The 22,591-nt window shown below is 51.3% G+C and overlaps 1 protein-coding gene across 5 annotated transcripts in view; it reads right to left on the bottom strand.

The window, feature by feature from the left end:
• RASGEF1C (RasGEF domain family member 1C) overlaps nt 1–22,591 on the bottom strand; it is a 94,254-nt gene that overhangs the window by 14,279 nt on the left and 57,384 nt on the right. For all 5 annotated transcript variants that reach the window (XR_006342560.1, XM_043910677.1, XM_043910674.1 and 2 more), the window contains 8 exons: nt 22,403–22,525; nt 21,129–21,266; nt 14,657–14,857; nt 13,678–13,752; nt 4,267–4,356; nt 2,604–2,706; nt 1,983–2,062; nt 1,806–1,901 (listed from right to left, as the gene is read on the bottom strand). Coding sequence is in view for 4 of the 5 variants with exons in the window: in XM_043910677.1 (XP_043766612.1) it covers nt 1,806–1,901; nt 1,983–2,062; nt 2,604–2,706; nt 4,267–4,356; nt 13,678–13,752; nt 14,657–14,857; nt 21,129–21,266; nt 22,403–22,525 (906 nt within the window). In the remaining variant the exon portion in view is untranslated. The remainder of the gene's footprint in view (nt 1–1,805; nt 1,902–1,982; nt 2,063–2,603; nt 2,707–4,266; nt 4,357–13,677; nt 13,753–14,656; nt 14,858–21,128; nt 21,267–22,402; nt 22,526–22,591) is intronic.

Below are 22,591 nucleotides of genomic sequence, written 5' to 3'. Positions count from 1 at the left end.
CCGAGCTGACAAGGGCTTTGAGGTGGGAGCCTGAGCACTGACCACTCGGCACACCACAGAAGCATGGGTGGCTCAGCTGGGCAGGGCAGAGGGGGAAACCGAGGCCCATAGAGTGTCAGGGCCTGGCACAAGGTCATCTAGCTAGTGACCACTAAGCCAGGAGCAGAGCCAGGCTCGTTAGGGTTTGTCAACAACAGGAGTTTCCCAGAAGGCAGAACTTGTGGTGCTAAACCTGGGGCAGCCCCAGGCAAAACGGGATGAACTGGTTACCCTGGATTTATGTCAATTCAGCAACCATTTGCCCATGTCTTCTCTCTGTCAGGGCTTGGAGACAGTGAGAGCACGTCACAAATATTCATTCCTGATACCAGTATGGTGGGAGACAACCTACACAATGAGGGATGTCTTTACCATTCCCCAAGCCATGTTTAGACCCTTGCTGTCTCCACTTCCACCCTGGTCACTGGGGCGTCAGGGGTGGGCCTGAGCACTTTGTGTTGTAAGCTGTGTACAGATGGGATCACATTTCATCCTCATCACTGTCCTGTGAAGGAGGGCTTTTATTACCCCAGCTCACAGATGAGGAAGCTGAGACTCAGGGTAAGTAACTCATGGTGGTGGTTTAGTTGCTCAGTCGTGTCTGACTCTTGCGACCCCATGGACTAGGCTGTAGCCTCCTAGGCTCCTCTGTCCATGGGATTCTCCAGGCAAGAATACTGGAGTGGGTAGCCCATCCCTTCTCCAGGGGATCTTCCTGACCCAGGAATTGAACCTGGGCCTCCTGCATTGCAGGTGGATTCTTTACTAACTGAGGTACAGAAGCTCATAGGAGCTCATAGAGCAGTAAGCAGTGGACACAGGACAGGACCAGCGGGCTCTGCTCCAGATCGCTGTCCTACCCTCTTCCTCAGTGGGCCTGGAGAGGGGTGGTCTCCACCCGTCTCCAGCCCCTCTCTGTGGTGCAGAGTGCCTAGTCCAGTTCCGGGGTGTGATGGCTAAATGGAGTTGGAATGGGGAGCCCTGCTGAGATGGATAGAGGGTGGGGATTAAGGGCAGTGAGGCTCTGGGGACAGAGGTGGCCCCTTGGGTGCCTGGTGCAGGCTTCATGGAGGCAGGGGCGTTGGAGCAGTCCTCAGGGTTGGCAGCATTTCCCAGGCGGGAGAATTTTTCACCACTTCTGTGTGTCCTCACGACTGCAAACCTGTGCCCTTGTTTTCTGGACCTGAGCAGTTCCATCAGAACCCAGCTCAACACGGAGGTCACCCAGAGAGACCTGTGTGGAGGGGCTTCATGACAGAGATGGGGGGTGGGCGGGAGGGGCAGAAGGAGCCAGCCACAGGCAGGAAGAAAGCAGAGTGAACTTCTGGCCTCAAAGTTCCAGCCTGGGGAACTGAGGGCTGTGGGGAACTTCCTCCCTTCCTCTCCGCCTGCATTTCCTCCCTCTTTCCTTCCTTCCAACCTCTGGCCTTCCATTCTTCCTTCCATCTCTCCTCCTTCCCCTCCTCGCACCCTTCCACCCATCTATTTATCCTTCTTCCATCCATTCTTCCATTGACCCATCCATCCATCTAGCTACCAGCTGGAGCTGCTGGGGAGTGTGTTGATCTGTTTGGGGAAAAGGTGAGTTCCCTCTACTGGAGACATTCAAGCAAGGTGGCATGACTCTCTATTACAGGGGTGGTAGAAGGGCAGGGATTGGACCAAGTGGTCTTCCAGCCTTACCTAGGATCTCTGACACAGCCCTCCTGAGCCCAGGGGGCCTGGAACAGGAGCAGATCTGAGGGCGAGGCAAGCCTCCGACCTACCTTCTCCTGGCTGCTGTGGGCAGTCAGGGAGCGGTGGGCTGCCCCTCGCAGGGCTGCTCTGTAGTTGCAGAAGTTGCCCGTTGGGTCCATCTGGTGCTGGAAGGAGACAGGGAGGCATTTGGGCAACTGTGTCCTGGGGATGCTGGCGGCACCCAGCAGTCGAGCAGCCTTGCTTACCTCGAGGATGAAAAACTTGGCTGTCTTCACTTTGGCCCAAGTCTTCTTCAGCCTGGAGACTGGGCTCATGTTCATGCCCGCTGGAAGAGGGATGGCTGAGCTGGGGCAGGGCCGGGATGGCAGGGCTCTTCTGGGCTGCATAGTTTTATTGCTACACAGCTCCTCTGGGAAGCCCCCAGCTGGCTGATCCCCTAATCCTCTCAGGCTGTACCCTGATCAGGGCTGACATTTGGGGGAGCCTCAGCCTGCCAGATGGGGGGTGGGTGGGCGCTAACGGACTGTGTCCAGGTCGGCCTGGCTTCTGTATGTGCAAGCCCCTGTCCCCGTGCCCACAGTACAGGCCTTATACTGTGATCAGGAGCCTGCTCTGGGTCCCCACTCACCCTGAATCTGGGTACACACCGCCAAGCTCTCACCAAGCACATTGAAAGGGCTGGGCTCGCCTCTAAAGGGGCACCTCCCCAGGGCCTGTGGGGCGGGGTGGGGGAATTGGGGCCCAGCCTGCACCCGCCTCCTGCTCAGAGACACATCCTGGCTTGCGCCCCACCGCCTGGCTGCGCCCGCTCCGCCCTCTCTGGGAGCACTTGCCCTGGGGGCCCCGGGCCTGGCCGGCCCACTCACAGATGATGGCCATCAGGGAGTTGAAGTTGCCGATGTTGAAGCATTCCCGGGCCACGTCGATGAAGAACTCGATCACCTGGGCCCGCTGTTTCTTCTTGGCTGGCTGGGGACAGGGCACCGGAGCCTCAGTGACGAGGGCCCCCACCCCACGCTGACCTGCTTACGCATCTTGCCCCTCATTAACCTTTCCAGCTGAGACGCTTGGGACCAGGGCGATCTGCAGCCTGAGGACTCAGGGTCTCACCACGCCCCAGGGGGAGGCAGCACAGAGTCCACTGCACAGAAGGTCAAGTGGGGGGTGGTGGGCCTCCTGTGGGGACACACGAGCCGCCTGCAACATGGGGGGCATGCGGGCCCCTCATGTCCCCCTCCTTCAGGCTCAGTTCCAGCATCTCTTCCCTGCGATGCAGGAAGCAGAGCCACCTCACCTCTCTTCCCAGCACCAAACAGCCTTCACTCTGCATGGGGTGTGGGGGCCACACAGTGACCCGAGGCCCTGTGCCCTAGCAGCCCCACCACTGCTTTCTGTCAACGGACTGTGTGACTTCACCCCCAATTCCAGCTGAGTGAGTGAGACTCTGGCCTCTGACCGCTCAGAAGCAGACCCGTGTTCTTCTCCGGGCCGAGTGCTGCCGGCTCTGGTGACTTAGTCCAGGTTTTGCTCAGGTAAAGCCCCATCTCTCTTCGCTCCCAGGCCAGTGATGCAATGAAGAAGAGGCAGGGCTCACGAACCCCACACTGTTCTCTCCAAGGAGATCGCCTGCCTCCCAGACGTGCGGCTGTGGTCTTTACTGCCGCTGAGACGAGTGTTGTGTTACTGGTGGAGCTGGGACACCTGACCCTTCAGAGAGCTGCCCGCCTGAGGTCCTGCTGTGCTTTGGAGGGCGGCCCCCACAGCGATGGCGATGATGACCAAGCAAGGTGGACGAGCAGGCTCGACCACTGGGGTGGGCGCTGCGGGCGTCGTGACGGAAGCCGCTGGAGCCCCTCCCACTTTCTCGATTGCCTGCGTTGGCCTCATAAACAAACCCCTTACCCGCCAAGCTCTGTCTGCTTCCAGAGAGCGCACCCCAGCACATGTGCTACCTCCAAACTGTCCCTGAGACAGGGGCCCTGGGCTTCGCCTCACAGTGAAGGGATGGATTCGGGAGATGGTCCCGCCGCCGTAAGGAGGGGGAGGCTCGGCAGCATCTGGCTCTGCGGGGCTGAGATCCAGGGGTGAGCACGTCCGGCTCGGTGCTGCCGAGTCTCCCCGCTTTCTGGGAGATGCCAGGGACCTGGACTTCAAAGAGATCGCTCCCACTTCTTAAAGCTGGATTATTTCTACCTCTAAGTCCCGAGTGAGCCAAAGAGAATTCAGCTGCAGGCCAGGCCACCCCAGGCACAGGTGGGAGAAGCGGATAGCCTACTCCCCTCTCCCTCAGCAAGAATCTCTCTGACTCCCTCTGTGACTGGCAGGTGGCTTCATGTCAGGCTCTACCCAGGGGGAAAATGTCTCTACAGGCAAGCCAGGTAACACCTGGTGTCCCAGAGGGTGCCCATCCTGGCTCTGGGCTAGGAGACAGATGGGCTCATCATGGCCTTCTGGTTCCCCCCCGGTGGGCTCCTCTCAAGCCCTGGCCAGCGTTGGCCATGCCAGCTCAGGGGCTGGCTTCCTACGCACCATGCAGATCTCAGTAGCCACGAGGTAACACAGTCTGTTGAACCATTTCACGTAAGCTTCCAGGTTGTTAGTCTTGTCACTGAAACAAGGCTAGGAAAGACACAAGAGCCATGCTCAGATTTTTTGTCAATAACTTTTTGAACACGAATAACTTTTAAAAAGTCAGCCGTCATCATTATAGATGATCTCAGAAATGTCGAAACCTCAAAACCATCCACAAATATCAATGATTTGACATATCCTTCTAGTTATATTTTCTATACACCTAAAGATGTAACTTAATGTATGTATATCTCATATACCCCTACACACAATTAACTCTCATTATGCATACATTTCGTGTTTGCTTCCTAAACTTTCACTTCATTTGTAACCTCCAAACTCATCCTCATGTCACTTCTTGGTCCCTTGTGGACATGCGCGGAGCGGAAGGCCTCCGTCACCCAGTGCACCTGAGCGCTCCCGGCTGAGGCTGGGCTGATGCCCTGACTTCTGGTTTCAGCTTCTGTACTGTAAACAAGAGTCCTTTTTCTAGTCTATTTAGTGTCAGTTTTTGCATTTTTGTGATATCTGTTGGCGATTTCACTGGTCAAAGTGGCCCCAAGCACAGAGGTGGAACCCTCAAGCAGAGCGCTGCCGTGCTCTCGGTCTTGTGTCCCTGAGCACACGAAGGCTGACATGTGCGCTAAGGAAAAAAAATGTGTTTGACAAGCTTCATTTAGACGTGCGTTGTAGTACTGTTGGCCATGAATTCAGTGTTACTGAGTCAACAACATAACGTCTCATTAAACAGAGACACAAATCAAGGTTATACATTGACTGGTTGATGAAAAGGCTGTGATGAGAGGCTTGCAAGGAAACTAATCTTATATTTTCCTTAGGAGTAAGGACTCAGTACTTGCCACTTCAGTGATCATGATGACTATAGGATATAAGGATGGCAAATAATGAGGATTAATCTTTTGTATGTATGTATGTATGTATGTTTCTATCTATAAGTATATATATTTCCATGTTTTCCCACATGAACCTTCTCATGTGCTATCAAAGAGCTTTTAGAAACATAATTTAAAAAATGGAAACATAATTTTATAAATCCACTGTATAAGTGTATCACAATTTCAGAGAATCCAAAAGAAGCAAAGAAAGAAAAAAGAATAGGTAAAGAAGGCAAGGCACAACAGAAGACAGTAAAAACAAATCCATACATATCAGAAATTACTCTATATGGATTTGTTTAGTCACTAATTAAAAAAAAATCCAACCACCTGCTATTTTTAAGAGCTACATCCCAAACACAGGGATATAAATAAAAATAGAAAAATATGCATGATAAATATCACATATCTATCTTAATATTAGACAAAATAGACTTTAAGTCAAAAAAAGACTCTAAGGCAAGAAGCATTAGAAGAGTTTCAAGGGTAACTGCATAAAGATAAAATTTTTGACTTATTGAGAATATAGCATGAGTTTAAATTTGTCTGCACTTAAGTAAAGTAATGCTCAAAATTCTCCAAGCCAGGCTTCAGCGATACATGAACCATGAACTTCCAGATGTTCAAACTGGTTTTAGAAAAGGCAGAGGAACCAGAGACAAATTGCCAACATCCACTGGATCATCGAAAAAGCAAGAGAATTCCAGAAAAACATCTATTTCTGCTTTATTGACTATGCCAAAGCCTTTGACTGTGTGGATCACAATAAACTGTGGAAAATCCTTCAAGAGATGGGAATACCAGGCCACCTGATCTGCCTCTTGTGAAATCTATATGCAGGTCAGGAAGCAACAGTTAAGAACTGGATATGGAACAACAGACTGGTTCCAAATAGGAAAAGGAGTACGTCAAGGCTGTATATTATCACCCTGCTTATTTAACTTATATGCAGAGGACATCATGAGAAACGCTGGGCTGGATGAAGCACAAGCTGGAATCAAGATTGCCGGGAGAAATATCAATAACCTCAGATATGCAGATGACACCACCCTTATGGCAGAAAGTGAAGAGGAACTAAAAAGCCTCTTGATGAAATTGAAAGAGGAGAGTGAAAAAGTTGGCTGAAAGCTCAACATTCAGAAAACTAAGATCATGGCATCTGGTCCCATCACTTCATGGCAAATAGATGGGGAAACAGTGGAAACAGTGTCAGATTTTATTTTTTGGGGCTCCAAAATCACTGCAGATGGTGACTGCAGCCATGTAATTAAAAGACGCTTACTCCTTGGAAGGAAAGTTATGACCAACCTAGACAGAATATTAAAAAGCAGAGACATTACTTTGCCAACAAAGGTCCGTCTAGTCAAGGCTATGGTTTTTCCAGTGGTCATGTATGGATGTGAGAGTTGGACTGTGAAGAAAGCTGAGCACTGAAAAATTGATGCTTTTGGACTGTGGTGTTGGAGAAGACTTTTGAGAGTCCCTTGGACTGCAAGGAGATCCAACCAGTCCATCCTAAAGCAGATCAGTCCTGGGTGTTCATTGGAAGGACTGATGCTGAAGCTGAAACTCCAATACTTTGGCCACCTCATGTGAAGAGTTGACTCATTGGAAAAGACCCTGATGCTGGGAGGGATTGGGGGCAGGAGGAGAAGGGGACGACAGAGGATGAGATGGCTGTATGGCATCACTGACTCGATGGACATGAGTTTGAGTAAACTCCGGGAGTTGGTGATGGACAGGGAGGCCTGGAGTGCTGCAACTCATGGGGTCGCAAAGAGTCAGACATGACTGAGCGACTGAACTGAACTTAACTAAATAGCATAGCTTCAAAATATGAAGGCAGAAATAATCCAAAAATGTAAATTCCTTATAAGGAGGAAATTAAGAACACCTATTCATTAAAAGACACAATAATGAGAATGAAAGGCAAAGCAATCAACCAGGGGAAGAAAATTTGCAGTACATCTAACTGACAAGGGATAATTAACTAGTACATATTTTAAATACTCACACAAAACTCTTAAAAATCCTTAAGAAAAAAGACAAATCAGTAATAGAAAACTGAAGGGAAATTAGGGCATTTTATAGAAGAGAAAACAAGAAGGTCCAAAACGCATGAAAAGATGCTCCATTTAACAGTTTGACAAAAATTAAAGTTTGACAACTTCAAGTGTTAATGAGGCTGTGGAGCAAGAATAACTCCCTGGTGGCAGTGTAAATGGACACAGCCTCACTTGGCATCACCTGGTAAGGCTGACCATCTGTCTACCCTGTGATTGACACAGGGTAGGCAGTGATTCCTTTCGTAGTGATTCCTTTCACAGGTATATCCTAGAGCAACACCCCAAAGTGTTGTCCCTGGACTCCTGGGGGTCTCCAGGGCCCTTTCAGGAGGTCCACAAGGGCAAACCTATCTTCATATTCATAAAATATTACTGCCTTTTCGCTGTTGTAACATTTGCACTGATACATAATAGAATGATGGGTAAAGTTACTGCTTCCTTAGCCTGCACTGAGACAGAATCCCCAAACGATACCGTTGTGTTCTTCACCACTACACACTCACAGTAAAAGAAAAAAGTGAGTGTGACTTAAGAATGTTCTTGGGGACATAAACTTCAGTTTATGTTTTATTAAATCTCAACCCTTGAGTGCATGTCTTTTTCATATTCTGTGTGACAGGATGGGAGTGCCATCATCTGTGGGTATCCTTAGGTGAATGGTTCCACCACCCCTCTTGGATACCAAAATCTGAGGATGCTCAAGTTCCTTATGTAAAATGGCATAGTATTTGCATAAACTCATGCACATTCTCCTGTATACTTTAAATCACCTCTAGCTTATTTATAATACCCAATACAATGTAAAAACTGTGTAAATAGTGGCCTGGTACACAGCAAATTCAAGTTTTGCTTTTTTAGACCGTTCTTGAATTTTAATTTTTTCTAATATTTTTAATCTGAGAGGTGGAATCTGTGGTTGCAGAAGCTGCAGGTATGCAGCGAGGACTGTATACACAGGTCTCACGGTAGTCTTATGGAAGCGCGCTGGTGCACCCGGCGTGAGCTGACCTTTACCCACGGAGCACCATTCTTACCTGAAAAAAGACTGACCCACTATGGTTATTCACATTTCACTATTTGGCTGATACTGCCTTTAAAATCAGTTAAAATCATCCTGTAACTTCAAGGAAAACAATTGATAGTATTTGTTGCCAAGGATAAAATTCAAGTTTTCAAGAGAAAATTGGGGACCTAAAAAACACATATCTGCCTCTGGAGCTTGACAGCTTCCCAATACTTCAGAACTTATTTGGATGATATTAGTAGTGAATATATACATGAATATTATTTTAAAATATTATCTAATGAAATATGTCAACATTCAGAAGAAGATCTGCTTGATTAGCTGAACCCATATTTTCCAAATGGTCAATATATGTCAAAATCATGCATGGGCAAAAAGATCCATTCAAGATGCGTGGTTTAGTTGCTCAGTCATGTCCAACTCTTTGTGACCCCATGGACAGCAGCCTGCCAGGCTCCTCTGCCCATGGGATTTTCCAGGCAAGAATACTGAAGTGAGTTGTCATTTCAAGATGGACCAATGACTTTAATGTGATGGAGTTCAGATTCCAAACTACAATTAATTGTAAAAAATTATCGCTTGTTGAGTTTTAGTGTAGTATCAAAGAAGAATATTCACAATTACTTGAAAAGGCCGTAATATATTCCTTCCTTTTCCAACAACATATCTGTGTGAGGAAGTTGTATTTTCAATCAATATAATGTTAGGTCAAGAGATTGAATGAAAATTAAGAGAATTCAGCAGTCTTCTACTGTCAGTCATTAGAGAGATTTTTTTTTCAAATAGCTATGAAAGAAGAGAAGCGAAAGGCAAAGCAGATAAGGAAAGATGTACCCATTTGAATGCAGAGTTCCAAAGAATAGCAAGGAGAGATAAGAAAGCCTTCCTCAGTGATCAATGCAAAGAAATAGAGGAAAACAATAGAATGGGAAACACTAGAGATCTAGTTCAAGAAAATTAGAGATACCACGGGAACATTTCATGTAAAAATGGGCACAACAAAGGAGAGAAATGGTATGGACCTAACAGAAGTAGAAGATATTAAGAAGAGGTGGCAAGAATACACAGAAGAACTATACAGAAAAGATCTTCATGACACAGATAATCACGATGGCATGATCACTCACCTAGAGCCAGACATCCTGGAATGTGAAGTCAAGCGGGGCTTAGGAGGCACCACTACGAGCAAAGTTAATGCAGGTGATGGAATTCCAGTTGAGCTATTTCAAAACGTAAAAGATGATGCTGTGAAAGTGCTGCACTCCATATGCCAGCAAATTTGGAAAATCAGCAGTGGCCACAGGACTGGAAAAGGTCAGTTTTTATTACAGTCCCAAAGAAAGGCAATGCCGAAGAATGCTCAAACTACCACACAATTGCACTCATCTCACTAGTAAAGTAGCTAGTAAAGTAATGCTCAAAATTCTCCAAGCCAGGCTTCAACAGTACGTGAACTGTGAACTTCCAGATGTTCAAGCTGGATTTAGAAAAGGCAGAGGAACCAGAGATCAAATTGCCAACATCCGCTGGATCATCGAAAAAGCAAGAGAGTTCCAGAAAAACATCTATTTCTGCTTTATTGACTACACAAAAGCCTTTGACTGTGTGGATCACAAGAAACTGTGGAAAATCCTTCAAGAGATGGGAATACCAGACCACCTGACCTGCCTCTTGAGAAACCTGTATGCAGGTCAGGAAGCAAGGGTTAGAAGTGGACATGGAACAACAGACTGGTTCCAAATAGGAAAAGGAGTATGTCAAGGCTGTATATTGTCACCCTGCTTATTTAACTTATATGCAGAGTACATCATGAGAAACACTGGGCTGGATGAAGCACAAGCTGGAATCAAGATTGCCGGGAGAAATATCAATAACCTCAGATATGCAGATGACACCACCCTTATGGCAGAAAGTGAAGAAGAACTAAAGAGCCTTTTGATGAAAGTAAAAGAGGAGAGTGAAAAAGTTGGCTTAAAGCTCAACATTCAGAAAACTAAGATCATGGCATCCGGTCCCATTACTTCATGGGAAATAGATGGGGAAACAATGGAAACAGTGACAGACTTTACTTTTTGGGGCTCCAAAATCATGGCAGGTGGTGACTGCAGCCATGAAATTAAAAGACGCTTACTCCTTGGCAGGAAAGTTATGACCAGCCTAGACAGCATATTAAAAAGCAGAGACGTTACTTTGCCAACAAAGGTCTGTCTATTCAAAGCTATGGTTTTTCCAGTAGTCATGGATGGATGTGAGAGTTGGACTATAAAGAAAAGCTGAACACCAAAGAATTGATGCTTTTGGACTGTGGTGTTGGAGAAGACTCTTGAGAGTTCCTTGGACAGCTAGGAGATCCAACCAGTCCATCCTAAAGGAAATCAGTCCTGAATATTCATTGGAAGGACTGATGCTGAAGCTGCAATTCCAATACTTTCACCACCTGATGTGAAGGGCTGATTCATTTGAAAAGACCCTGATGCCGGGAAAGATTTAAGGCAGGAGGAGAAGGGGATGACAGAGGGTGATATGGTTGGATGGCATCACCGACTCAATGGACATGCATTTGAGTGAACTTGGGGAGCTGGTGATGGACAGGGAGGCCTGGTGTGCTGCAGTCCATGGGTCACAAAGAGTTGGATATGACTGAACGAATGAACTGAACTGAGAGAAATTTTTAAAAATACTGTAAAGCAGTATCACTCTTCTCATTAATTTTTTTTGGAAAATAGAGTTATTTTTCATAAAATATGTAACTTATTAACATATAATGGATTATTATGACTTTGAATAAACATTTTTTAAAGTTATTGGCCTCATAGGCTAATATAATAAATGTTGTTTAGTTGCTAAGTGTTGTCCAACTCTTTGCAATCCCATGGGCTGTAACCCACCAGGCCCCTCTCTCCATGGGATTTCCCAGGCAAGAATACTGGAGTGGGTTGCCATTTCCTTTTCCAAGGGATCTTCTTGACCCAGGGATCAAACCCATGTCTCCTATATTGACAGGCAGATTTTTTACCTCTGAGCCACAGGGAAGCCCAATATAATAAATACAGGTAGCTGTTATGACAATAAGCTGCCTACATATGAACCTGCAAGTTGTGAACTTTCAAAGATGTGAATGTGCGTTCCATCAACATCAGACATGAGCGAAGTGGCAGCCTGCCCTCCATCTCCTATTGCTGTTTATCCTTCAGTTCCAGCATCTCCCACCTCCTATCCCTTCTCCAGTCAGCCCCTGTATGCCAGCTGTTGTCCTGTACTGTAAGATTTAAAATGTTTTCTCTATTTTTCTGTTTGTTTTTTATGTATTATTTGTGTGAAAAGTATTACAAACCTATTACAGCAGAGTACTATATAGCCAATTGTGTTAGTTGGCTATGTAGGCTAACTTTGCTGGACTTATGAACCAATTGGACTTATGAACGTGCTCTCAAAATGGAAGTCATTCATATGTAGGGAACTTTCTGTAGTTAATCTACATAACCAGAAGTTCTTTGGGGTCCTCCATAATTTTTAAGACTGAAAGCTGTCCTGGGACTAAACTACTTGACAGCAGATGCTCTAGAAAAAAATGTACCCACATACATAGGAAATGTATAAGAATGTTCATAGCAGCAATATCTATAATAGCTGAGAGGCTAGAACACAGAAATGTTCATTTACAGTAGAGTGGGTAAACAATCATGATGTTTTTCACAATAAAAAATAATACTTGGAAATGGCCCAAACCCCAAACAAAACAAAACAGAAAGACAAACAACCCGCTAAGAGCAGCAAGGTCTCCCCACTCCTGCTCCCAGGTCCATGACGAGCTCCTCAGAGTTCCGTTGTTCCTAGAGATTGTCCACACATACATACAAGCAGGTGTGTATTATGTGTCCTCCTTTGTTACACTGATGGTCACATGCTCTTCGTCACTGCTCTTTACTTTTTCATCTCTCAACAATGGATCTTTTGCAAATATTCCATTCTTGCTGTGTCCTTTGCTTAGTCAGTCAGTCGTGTCTGACTCTTTGTGGCCTCATGGACTGTAGCCTGCCAGGCTCCTCTGCCCATGGGGATTCTCTAGGCCAGGATACTGGAGTGGGTTGCCATTCCCTCCTCCAGGGGATCTTCCCAACCCAGGGATCGAGCCCAGGTCTCCCTCATTGCAGGCAGATTCTTTACCAGCTGGGCCACCAGGGAGGCCCCAGAAAGTGTTAGCCATGTCCAACTCTTTGCACCCCAAAGGACTATAGCCTGCCAGGCTCCTCTGTCCATGTAATTGTCTAGGCAAGAATACTGGAGTGGGTTGCTATTCCCACCTTCAGGGGATCTTCCCAACACAGGGACTGAACCCAGATCTCCTGCACTGCTAGAAGATTCTTTACCGTCTGAGCCACCAAAGAGACCATGTCCTTCATTCCATTCTTACAGACGCTCTTATTCTAACCGTTGCACAGCCTTCCATGTATGGATGTATTACGATATTTAGTCGAGTCCCTGTGGATGGTAAAGTAGTTTGCTTCCAGCCTTTGGTCATAAAACACAGTAAAATATCCCAGATATCTCTGTGTGTACACCTTTGTGTATACACATGTGTGTATATACCTGTAGGATAAATTGTTAGGTGTGAAAAGCCGGGGTCCAGAGTGTACATTTCAAGTGTTGGTTCTATTGCCAAGTTGCTCTCCAAAGTGGCTGTGCCAATTTCACCCCCTACCAGCCGTTTGTGAGACTACTCCTTTCCCTACACACACGCACAGCCCCACAATGTTTAATCTCTGCTTACCCTGGAGGTGAAATTCAATTGTACATTTAGTTTGTACTTCTTTTATTAGGTGCCAGGGAAGAAGACATAATATTTCCAGTTCTGCTTCAGATTTAACTCCTTAATAAACACCAGGTAGACTGATGAATGGGCTCTCAGAGAGAGGGGCAGGCTCTGAAATTCGGTGTGTAATCCGCCTTCGGAGGGAAGAGCGTGTGCCCTGAACTTCTTGGACAGCATGCATCGGCCTGCGTTCCCCAAATGGCCACTAGAGGGCATCAGCGCCCACCACGACACACCGGGAGGGCACACCGGGGGTCTTGTAGCAGCCTTGGTGTGAACCTCCACCCTCTAACCCACCCAGGGCTTTGGATAGTGGACTGCCCCTGACCCTCGCTGGGTGGCTGACCCTGTCAGACTCATCCCGTCCTCCCAGGCTTCCCTGGGACTCAGGGCTGCTGGGATGTGCCAGCCTTAGGCTAGGGGCATGGGTGGAATGGGCACGTCCCCGCCAAGCCCATCTGCTCTGTTCCGGGCCCCTCTGGAGCTGGCTGAGCTGGTGCTCTGGGAATCCCACAGAGGGACTCGTGGGTAGGGGTCGCTGCCTGGACAGTCCGTCCACGGGCCTTCTACCTTTGTGCTGGCCAGAGGGTCCTTGTTCACAAAAGCCTGGACAAACTCCTCAGGTCCAATGTGCCGCAGCTGTTCCTGCAGCGGAGAGAGAAGAGGGGTCAGGAAAAGGAGAAGGGGATGTCCGCTGGCCGCCTGGCATGGGCCCATTGCCCTTCTCACAGGGGGTCCATAGCCCTGCCCCGGGTTGTCAGAGCTCAGCACCATCCCGAAGGTGTCAGCCCCTCCCTTCCTATGCCCAGGAGCTGCTGCATTTCATAGGGGCAGGGGCAGCGTCTCCAAGGGGAGTGCTTGTGGGGTGAGATACCTAGGAGACCAGGCTCAAAACTGGGTCATCGCAACAATCCGCTCCCTCTAGGGTAGGCCTGGGGGCTCAGAGCATGGGGTCTGGGTCAGAAACGAATCCTGGCTCTGTTCCTTCTGCTGTGTGACTTGTGGCAAATCACTTAAACTAAAGCTCTGGGCTTCAGCTTCCTCATTCGTGAAAGGAGAATAATAATAATACCTACCTGGCCGGGTGGTGGGAAGATGAAATGAGACAGTGAATATAAGTCTTGACCATAAAGGCTGTTAGGGCTTCTCTGGAAAGCTGGGGTGTGTGCAGTGGCTGTGTGAGTCCTAGATGGGGAAAACTGAGACCTGGGCGGGGAAAGTGCTAGCTGTGGGGCTGATTACACATCTGGTGGTGTCAGAGCCAGGATATGAACCTCATTCCTCTGTCTGAGGCCTGGACTCAGACAGGCCAGAGGTCAAAGTCAGGCAAGGTTGGTACCTGCAGCCCTTCTATTCCTCACCCCAGGCATGGGGAGAGACTGCTCCAGAGTCAGGGCCCTCTGCAGATGCCGGGGTGGCCCTGAAGGGATGGGTTCAGACCCCGGGTTAGGCTGAGATGAGATGCGGGACCAGATGGGGGAGGGGTGGCTGGCTACGCTCAGCATTCCAGGCTCTGGGTCTGGGTGGAGGGTGGCGTGGGCCTGCTCACCAGCTCCACATGGGTCAGCTGCTGAGCCAGCATGTAGGGGTCGCTGCAGATGCCAAGGAGCTCCCTGTGGATGGAGGCTGGAGGCTTGGTCCTGTAGGAGACGGGCTTGTCGGTGCCCAGCAGGTGTTCCGGTCCCTGGCCCAGAGCTGCCAGCTTCTGGTGCAGAGCCTGCAGAAGCTGGTGCATCCTCTTTCTGTATGCCTGGAGTGGGGTAGAGATGGTGCTCAGCTGGGAAACTCGCCTTCGCATAGCAATGTCTGAGACAGGAAGGCTTCCCCGCTGACATGGATGGGCTACTCCTAGGTGCACCTGTACCTGCTCCCACCCTGTAGCAGGACCCAGCTCAGGACAGGCTGGGGCTGGGGCTCACAGTCAAGGTTGGCTGGGGCAAAGGCCGCAGGATCGCCGGTGGGAGCTGAGTAGAGCACACCTCAGGGAGGATGACTGGGGTGCAAAGCAGCCCGAGTTGTCTAGGTGGGCTGGGCACTGCCAGGGAATGGAGGAAGGGAGGCGTGGGACAGGCCCTTCCCTGGATGCTAGCCTTTTGCTTGGCTTTAATAGGTGTCCCTTCCTGTCTCCCAGGCCTAGCTTAGAGAGGCCTTCCTTGCCCAGCCTTCTGTCCATCCTCTGCCCTGTGCACTCTTCTCCAGCTCACCCTACGTGACTTCCTTGTGGGACCACTGTAGGAGATGAGTGCGATTGTTTACTCCCCTGCAGTGATAGCTCGGCAACAGCAGGGAATCGGAGTTGACCTGTGATAGAGCTCTGGGCATGCAGCGGACACCTGATAACCATTTACTGTAGCAACAGGGCCCCTCACCATGCAGTTCAAATGCCCTGGGCTTGGTGCAGGGACCACCCTCCCACCCCACAGTGAAACCGATTATTGCCCCTCAGAGACCCCTATTTCCAAGGAAGTCACCTCAGACTAGCTGGGTTTACAGAGCAAGATGTCCTCACCTTCCCAAAGGCTGTCAATAATCCACAGAACAGGCCCCCCAATTTGTCAGCAAATGGATCCCCCAGAGGTAGATTCAACCTCCTCAAGCCGGGAACTGGCCTGGGAGCATCAGTGGGCATCTGGGGTCTGGACTCCTGGCAGCAAAAAGGTGTCAGGCAGGCAGATGGGGTTTCCAGTGGGGCCGGGTCCCAGATGCCTCAGGAGAAGGTCGTGAATAGTCAGCACTGCTAGGTAATTTCCAATAGAAAAAAATGCATGTTCTTCATACGCACAATCCCAGAGGCATTTTGCAGGTGGGCAGCAGGGTGTAGGGCTTGCCTGGGGACCTCGGCAGTCCCTTAAGTCTCTGACGGAGCTCGGAGGAGCACTGAGGCCCACCCTTGTTGGAAATGGTGTCCCCACAATTTATGAAAGGGCTTCTCTGTGGAGTGGCCAGGAAGCTTCAGTTGAGCCCTCAGGACACACGGAGCCTGATCCTGAACCCAAACGCTAATGCTGACCCTGACTCTGAGTGGTGAGGGACAGACCAAGAAGGCACCCAGTGTGTGGGTGAGCTGAGGTCTGACTTCCCTTTGTTGCCAGTGGAAGGAACACCCCCCTCTCAACTTGAAAGTGAAAGTTGCTCAGTTGTGTCCGACTCTTTGTGACCCCATGGACTATACAGACCATGGGATACTGCAGGCCAGAATACTGGAGTGGGTAGCTGTTCCCTCCTCCAGGGAATCTTTGCAACCGAGGGATCGAAGCCAGGTCTCCTGCATTGCAGGAGGATTCTTTACCAGCTGAGCCACGAGGGAAGCCCAAGAATACTGGAGTGGGTAGCCTATCCCTTCTCCAGTGGATCTTCCCGATCCAGGAATCAAACCGGGGTCTCCTGCATTGCAGGCGGATTCTTTCCCAACGGAGCTGTCAGGGCTGTATCCCAACCGCACATGCTGCCTCCCAGATTTTCATCTGAGTGTCAGGAAGACAGTGAGTCAGGTCCAGCCAAAGTCAGCCCCAGAACACACATTGGTCACCAGCGAGCCCCTACACCTCCACCCGCCCCTCATCTCTCCGCTACTCAGTCTGGAGGGGGCTACACTGGCTCTCGAGTTCCTGCATCTCCCACTCAGCCCTCCACCAGCCCACCTGACTGCACTCATCGCCAGGCTGACCCTCGCTGTCACCGAGGACCTGCTGTCATGAGAGCCAGGGAGCTGCTTCTCAGGCAGCGTCTGCCTGGGCTCCCCAAGCTCTCCTGCCTTGGGCCGTCCGCGGGCTTGTTGGTCTGCCCTGTGGCTGCATGCTGCGCTCCTCCTGCCTCATCTCCTCTCTTGATCATCCTCTGTACTTCACTCCTGGGTTTTCTGGTTCACCTCCAGAGTGTCGTTTAGCATGGACACTGTATGGACAGTGTGTGGACAGAGTTCTCCTCTGATCTCCAGAGCCACATGGGTAAGGGGCTACCTGGGCCAGACACATGCCATCAGAAGTCATGCTATCCTCCGCAGGGCTGCCCCCCGTCTCAGGCGCCCGGCCGGGAGCCATCCTCAACCACCTCCCTCAGGCCGCTCCAGACCATCAGCAGCCCTCTTGATTTTGCTTGCTTCTCTCTCCGTGTCTTCCACCACAGTTGTTTCCCTGGTGGCTGCAGCCGCCTCCTCGGTGGGCCCCGCGCATTCCCCCCAGCCTCTGTCCACTCCACCCTGCCGCAAGAGCGTTCTGTTCCAAACACACATCTAACCACTGCACCCTCCTCCCCTAAACTTTTGCAAAGACAAAAGCCCGACGTGGCTCGGGATCCTGAGGTCGGCTCCGGCCACGCTGAGTGGCCTCCGTGTGGCCTTGCTCCTCTTGTCTGTGCTCCAGACACGGGCCACCCCACCCCTCCGACCCACCGTCTCTCCTGCCCCACAGCCAAGGCAGGACCTGTACAGCCTTCTTCCTCCGAGCTGCGTTCCCTTCCTTCACAGCCCTTGCCCAAGCCTCTCACTGGAGAACCAGCTCCACAAAGGCCATGCTGGGTCTCTCTCTGCTGGTGCCCAGAATGAACAGGAGGGACCCACACATATTACCGGATTGGACAAACCTGGCCTCCACCTGCTTCTCGTCAGTCAGCCTCTCCAAGGCAGACTGCAGAGCCTACTGAAGTCAAGAATGAAGCACATCTGTGGCTATAGTTTGATAGAGCCGCGCACTGCCCCTATTTTTAAAAATATGCAAACAATTTAGCAGGACTTGTTTCTATAGAACCCATATCCACTCCAAATTGCCACTTACTGTGTGCTAATTCATTTAAAAATTTTCTAGTGGTGTTAACCTCAAGCTTATCTGTTGGGTTTTTTTTTTTTTTCTTTTTTGTGAATCTTCCAAATGTGGGGAGGGCATTTGACCCTGTCTCATTTGCTCAGTGATCTCTACCCCTTGTGGACGCAGGCTGTGTGATCTTGGTGAATGCAGGCAGGCCCGGGGACCTACCCCTGAGAAAGCCCACGTGTTCCTTGTCGCTGTTGGTGCCCACATCCGGAGCGCCGGGCCGCCCGGCCGCCTCAGCTCCCCCAGTGGCGGAGGGCAGGGGCCGGATTGTTTTCTCTGTCGTTCTCACTGTGCCGCCCGCTGCGTGCAGAGCCGGCATCAGCGTGGAGGTCGCCGTGGCAGGGTGGCCTGGGTGAGGGGCAGCGCTCTCCAGGTGCTTTCAAGTTCTCCTGGACGCAGCGTTCTGTGGTTAGGGTCGGTTTCCATCCAGACTAGTAAAGACCCTTGTTTTCTAAAGTTCCTGAAATTCCCTCCTGAGCGAGCCCGTGGCCGATGTCCAACAGCACAGGCAGGGGCTCTGCACCCATCGCCAGCTTGTTGTCTAAGTCGGCGGCCGCCACCCGCGCCCCTGGGGAGCCAGCAGCCAGCCGTGTGAGTCGGGGAGCAAGGCTGGTGGCCGAGAGGGCCCGGCCAGTCTCCTCCGAGGGGCCCAGCGCGTGTGGCCAGGGGACTGCTGTCCTCCCGCCCTGTCCCTCTCACCAGGTCTCCGACCCGCTGGGCCTCCCTGGGGGGTCCCCAGTCTCTTTCAGCTTTGGCACCGCCAAAAGGTGAAATGGCTGAGCCCAGCCTCTAGAGGGGGCGCGCGAGCCACCGTCTAAGGCCGGGTCTCCTGCCCGGCAGAGCGGGGCCCGAAGCCGGAGCAGCTCAGACTCCACAGGCGCGAAGAGGGCCCCTCAGAGCCCCTCCAGCCGCGTGTCCCCGGCTACCGAGAGGTGGCGGGGAGCACAGGGAGACCGTGAGGCTTCCAGGAGATGGCAGGGGTCAGGCAGAAAGAGAGCGGCGTCACCTTTCACAGCCGCTTTGACGGGGAAGCCGCGCTCCCCTCTGGCCTGTCCCACCTCCTCCAGATCCCCGAGCAGCGTTTTCCTCACCGTCCTGCGAGGGAGGGATCGTCATCGTCCCTCTCACAGGCCCAGAGAGGTTAGGGAACTTGCCCCAAGACACACACGCTCTGAAAACACCTGTGTGCTTCCCACTGTTTTGTGCGCCACACTTCACGTCGTTTGATCCTGTCATCTCTGTACCAGAAATCTTTTACAAGATGATTCCGAAATGTTTTTGGAGCAAAATATATAATGTCTATGATTCAAAACAAAAACATTTGGACGGAGGAGGAAGTGTGTGAAAGGAGAGAAGAAACAAGTTTGGCCAAATGTTGATAACTGATGAATCCAGGCAGTGAGCACACAGGAGTTCATGGTTACTACTATCTAGATTTGTATATGTGTGAAAAGTTCCATAACAAAGCTTCATAAAAGTTAAGAATAATCCCCATGTGCCTGGATTTCGGAAAGAATTTGTTCCTCATCACAGCTTACGTTTACCAAGTGCTGAAATGCAAGCACAGTTGAGTGCGGGGACTCTGCCTCAGGCTTGTGTGGTGGGAACAGTTATAATCTCCATTTGACTGATGAGGAAACCGACATTTGGAGAGGGGAAGCACCTCACCCAAAGTCACAGCGCTGTGGTGTCAGACGGTCTGACCCTGACCTCACGTTCTGAGTCCCGTGGGTCCTGACTTACCAGTTTGGTTCAGAGCTCACCAGCTCCTTTCTCAGCTGAGACTGAGCCTGTGCTGGGAAGGGAGCAGCCTGCAGGCTGCCTGAAGCACCGGGAAAGGGAAGTAACGTCTACTGCACATCCCCTTGGAGTAAGTGCTTTCCGGAGAAGGGCAATGTGGGACTCACAAAGACAGATGGGGCATCCCTGGCCTCTGCCTGGCTGGGTAGCACGGGGACTAGGGAATCTCAGTTCCGGGTTACATCACTTAGCAAAACTAACTGGATTCCACGGGAAGGGATGAGAACTTCCCTAAACGAGTTATTCAGCTCTGAAAATCCACACCTGGTGGATGACTGCTTTCGACAGCCATCCATCCACCCACCCACCCACCTTCCCATCCATATTCTCACCCACCCATCCACACCCGTCCACCTATCTATTCACCCACCCGCCCATCCATCTGTTCATCCATCTACCCACTCACTAGTTATCATTCTGCCTTTCTCCTTCACTTCTTTCCATCAGTCTTCCACAGCCACTTATCCTATTAATCTCCCTGCCTACCCCACTGCCCAAACATCTCTCTTCCCCCCTCCAGTTACCCATCAAAGTAGCCAACTATGTAGCAAATCAGTCAGTCAGCATTTCCCCTTCCTGCTTCCTTCTCCTAATCCATCCAGTCAACTAATCATCCAGAGCCTTCCCTGAACCTGTTGCCTGCTGCACCTAAGCCAAGTGTAGTAATCAATCCCCAGATGGATCAAGGGATGCAGAGGAGGAGATGACCTTCATCTCATCAAGCTCTCAGAACAACTAACTTGCCTGCTCTGTCTCTGAAACGACCCCAGGGCAGGGCCTCCCTTTCTGAGCCTCATTGGGCCTTGGCCTTTGCAGCTTCCTGTTGCTCAGCCTGCCTTAGCAGTTTTCCCTTGGCTCTTGCTGGCTCTGGGTGCAGACCCACTCTGGGGCTATCAACTTGCCACATTCGGTTTCTTCCCAAGGCAAGTGACATGCAGTCCCCGCTCAGTCTTCTCACCCCAATCCTGGGAGGTAGGGAGTTTTGTTCCTCTTTCACCTTTAAGTGCCTTCCCCAGAGTAATGAGCTGGGAGAACAGGGCAAGGTGTGGGGTGCAGAGGCACCTGATGCCCTGTACACAGGCTGCCTCCCAAGCCACTGGGGAAGAGGGTTCTGCCAAGCCAGCCTGTTGGGCCACTGACCTGACCAGGCAGCTGTTAAGAGCCCTTCGCTTGCCGTCTGATGAGACCAGGATAGGAGAGAGCTCAAGAGACCAGGTCTGGACCTAGAGGCCTGATTTCCCTGCCAGCTCTGCCAGTGCCTGGTTCTCTGATGGGACAGGAAGGGGCTGATTTCATAGGGGCCCCAGGGTGCGGGTGGGGAGATGAGGGCACAGAGGCCAGCCTGGGAAGAGGCTTGGGAACCAGGTGTGAGGGTGGAGACAGGTTGAAAGGACTCTGGCCTGGCTTGCCCACCTCGTCACAGGGGGCGATGCGGCCCACCACGTCCTTCAGGTGACCGATGGTTGACTCCTCCTGGAAGTCCCGCGGAAATGTCTCTGTCCACTCGGCCAACAGCTGGAGCAGTTTGGGGCCAAACTTCCGGACCTGGGCCTGCAAGGCAAGCCAAGGGTCGTCTGCATGTGGTGAGGGATGCATGGGAGGTGGGTGGTCGCAGCGGCCACTGCCTCAGCCACAAACTGTGCATGTGGCTGCCCGGGGGTCAGCAGCGATGGCCGGGGGAGGTGGGCCTCTCCTTCCTCTGTCCCAGGAGACAGACGGGGCATGGGGGCTGACCACGGAGAGCAGAGGGGGACAGACACATGTTTGGAATGGGGGTCATCTCTTACTCATAATTGCCAGTCATCCTATCTCCCTTTCTGTGGTGGCCACATCTCAGTTCGCCTGTGGGGGCCCCCTCTCCCCCATTTCCAGCTGGCCCTACCCCAGGGCTTCAGGAACATCCCAGACAAGTGCTGGCCAGTCAGGGCATGGCATTGGCCCACAGAGGGGCATGCTGCCTAAGCTAAGCCAACGAGATCAGGATCTTTATTGGAGTCCTCCTCCCATAGGATTGGGAAGGGCAGACCAGGACCCTGGATCCGCAGAGGCCGCCTCTCACCAGGCAGAGAACTTGCCTTAGCAAGAGAGAGTCTGGCCCAGAGGAGAACAAAGCAACGGGTCTTAGGGGAAAAAGACCACTTGATGTTTGAGCCCCTGGAGCCAGCAGTAGCTTGAGACTGCAGTTATGTAAGCCAGTGCAGCCCCTTGGCCTTAGGTCAGCTGAAATCAGGTTTCTGTCACGGGACAGTGGGACCCTCCTGACTCGTGTGTAGGTACAGTCGCAGCCCGTGGGATACAGCGAGGGACAGAGGAAAGGATGGGGGGCACTGAGGGAAGGCTGAGCCATCAGCGGACCGGCAGAAGGAAGGATGGAACAGAAGATGCGGGGGGCAGGCCGCGCAGCAGGCGCTGCAGGACCACCCCCGGCCACAGACGGGGCTCGCCTCATGATCCTCTGGGGGCCCAGGTCTGGGCTGTGTGAGCCCAGGGGCTCCCCTGAGACCCTGGAAGACAGCACTGGGGTTAAAGACTCTGACTCTGCCCTTCTGGCTCTGGGCTTCAGACAAGTCAGAACCCCCTGGCAGGTGAATAGGGGCAATCTCTGCCTATCCAAGATACGGATTCACAGGGGCATGTCAGGGGAGAGCCGCACACTCAGAGGCCCGCTACTCGGCCCTGCCGCTCACCTTGTCCAGCACTGGCTTGTCCAGCTGCTGCTGCTCGATGCACAAGTGGCAGACCCGGGCCAGGAGCTCCTGGGGCTCGATGAAGAGGCGAGAGCTCAGCAGGAAGGTGAAGATGTAGGCTTTCTGGGGGGACACAGCAGAAAGGCAGCACATGTTCACAAGGCCCGGGAGGATGTGCCAGCCAGCCCC

Source organism: Cervus elaphus, chromosome 9 (genome assembly GCF_910594005.1).
Source record: "Cervus elaphus chromosome 9, mCerEla1.1, whole genome shotgun sequence".
In the NCBI taxonomy this organism is placed as follows: domain Eukaryota; kingdom Metazoa; phylum Chordata; class Mammalia; order Artiodactyla; family Cervidae; genus Cervus; species Cervus elaphus.
The sequence above is the reverse complement of the archived record's forward strand: the minus strand, read 5'-3'. Positions and strand labels throughout refer to the sequence as shown.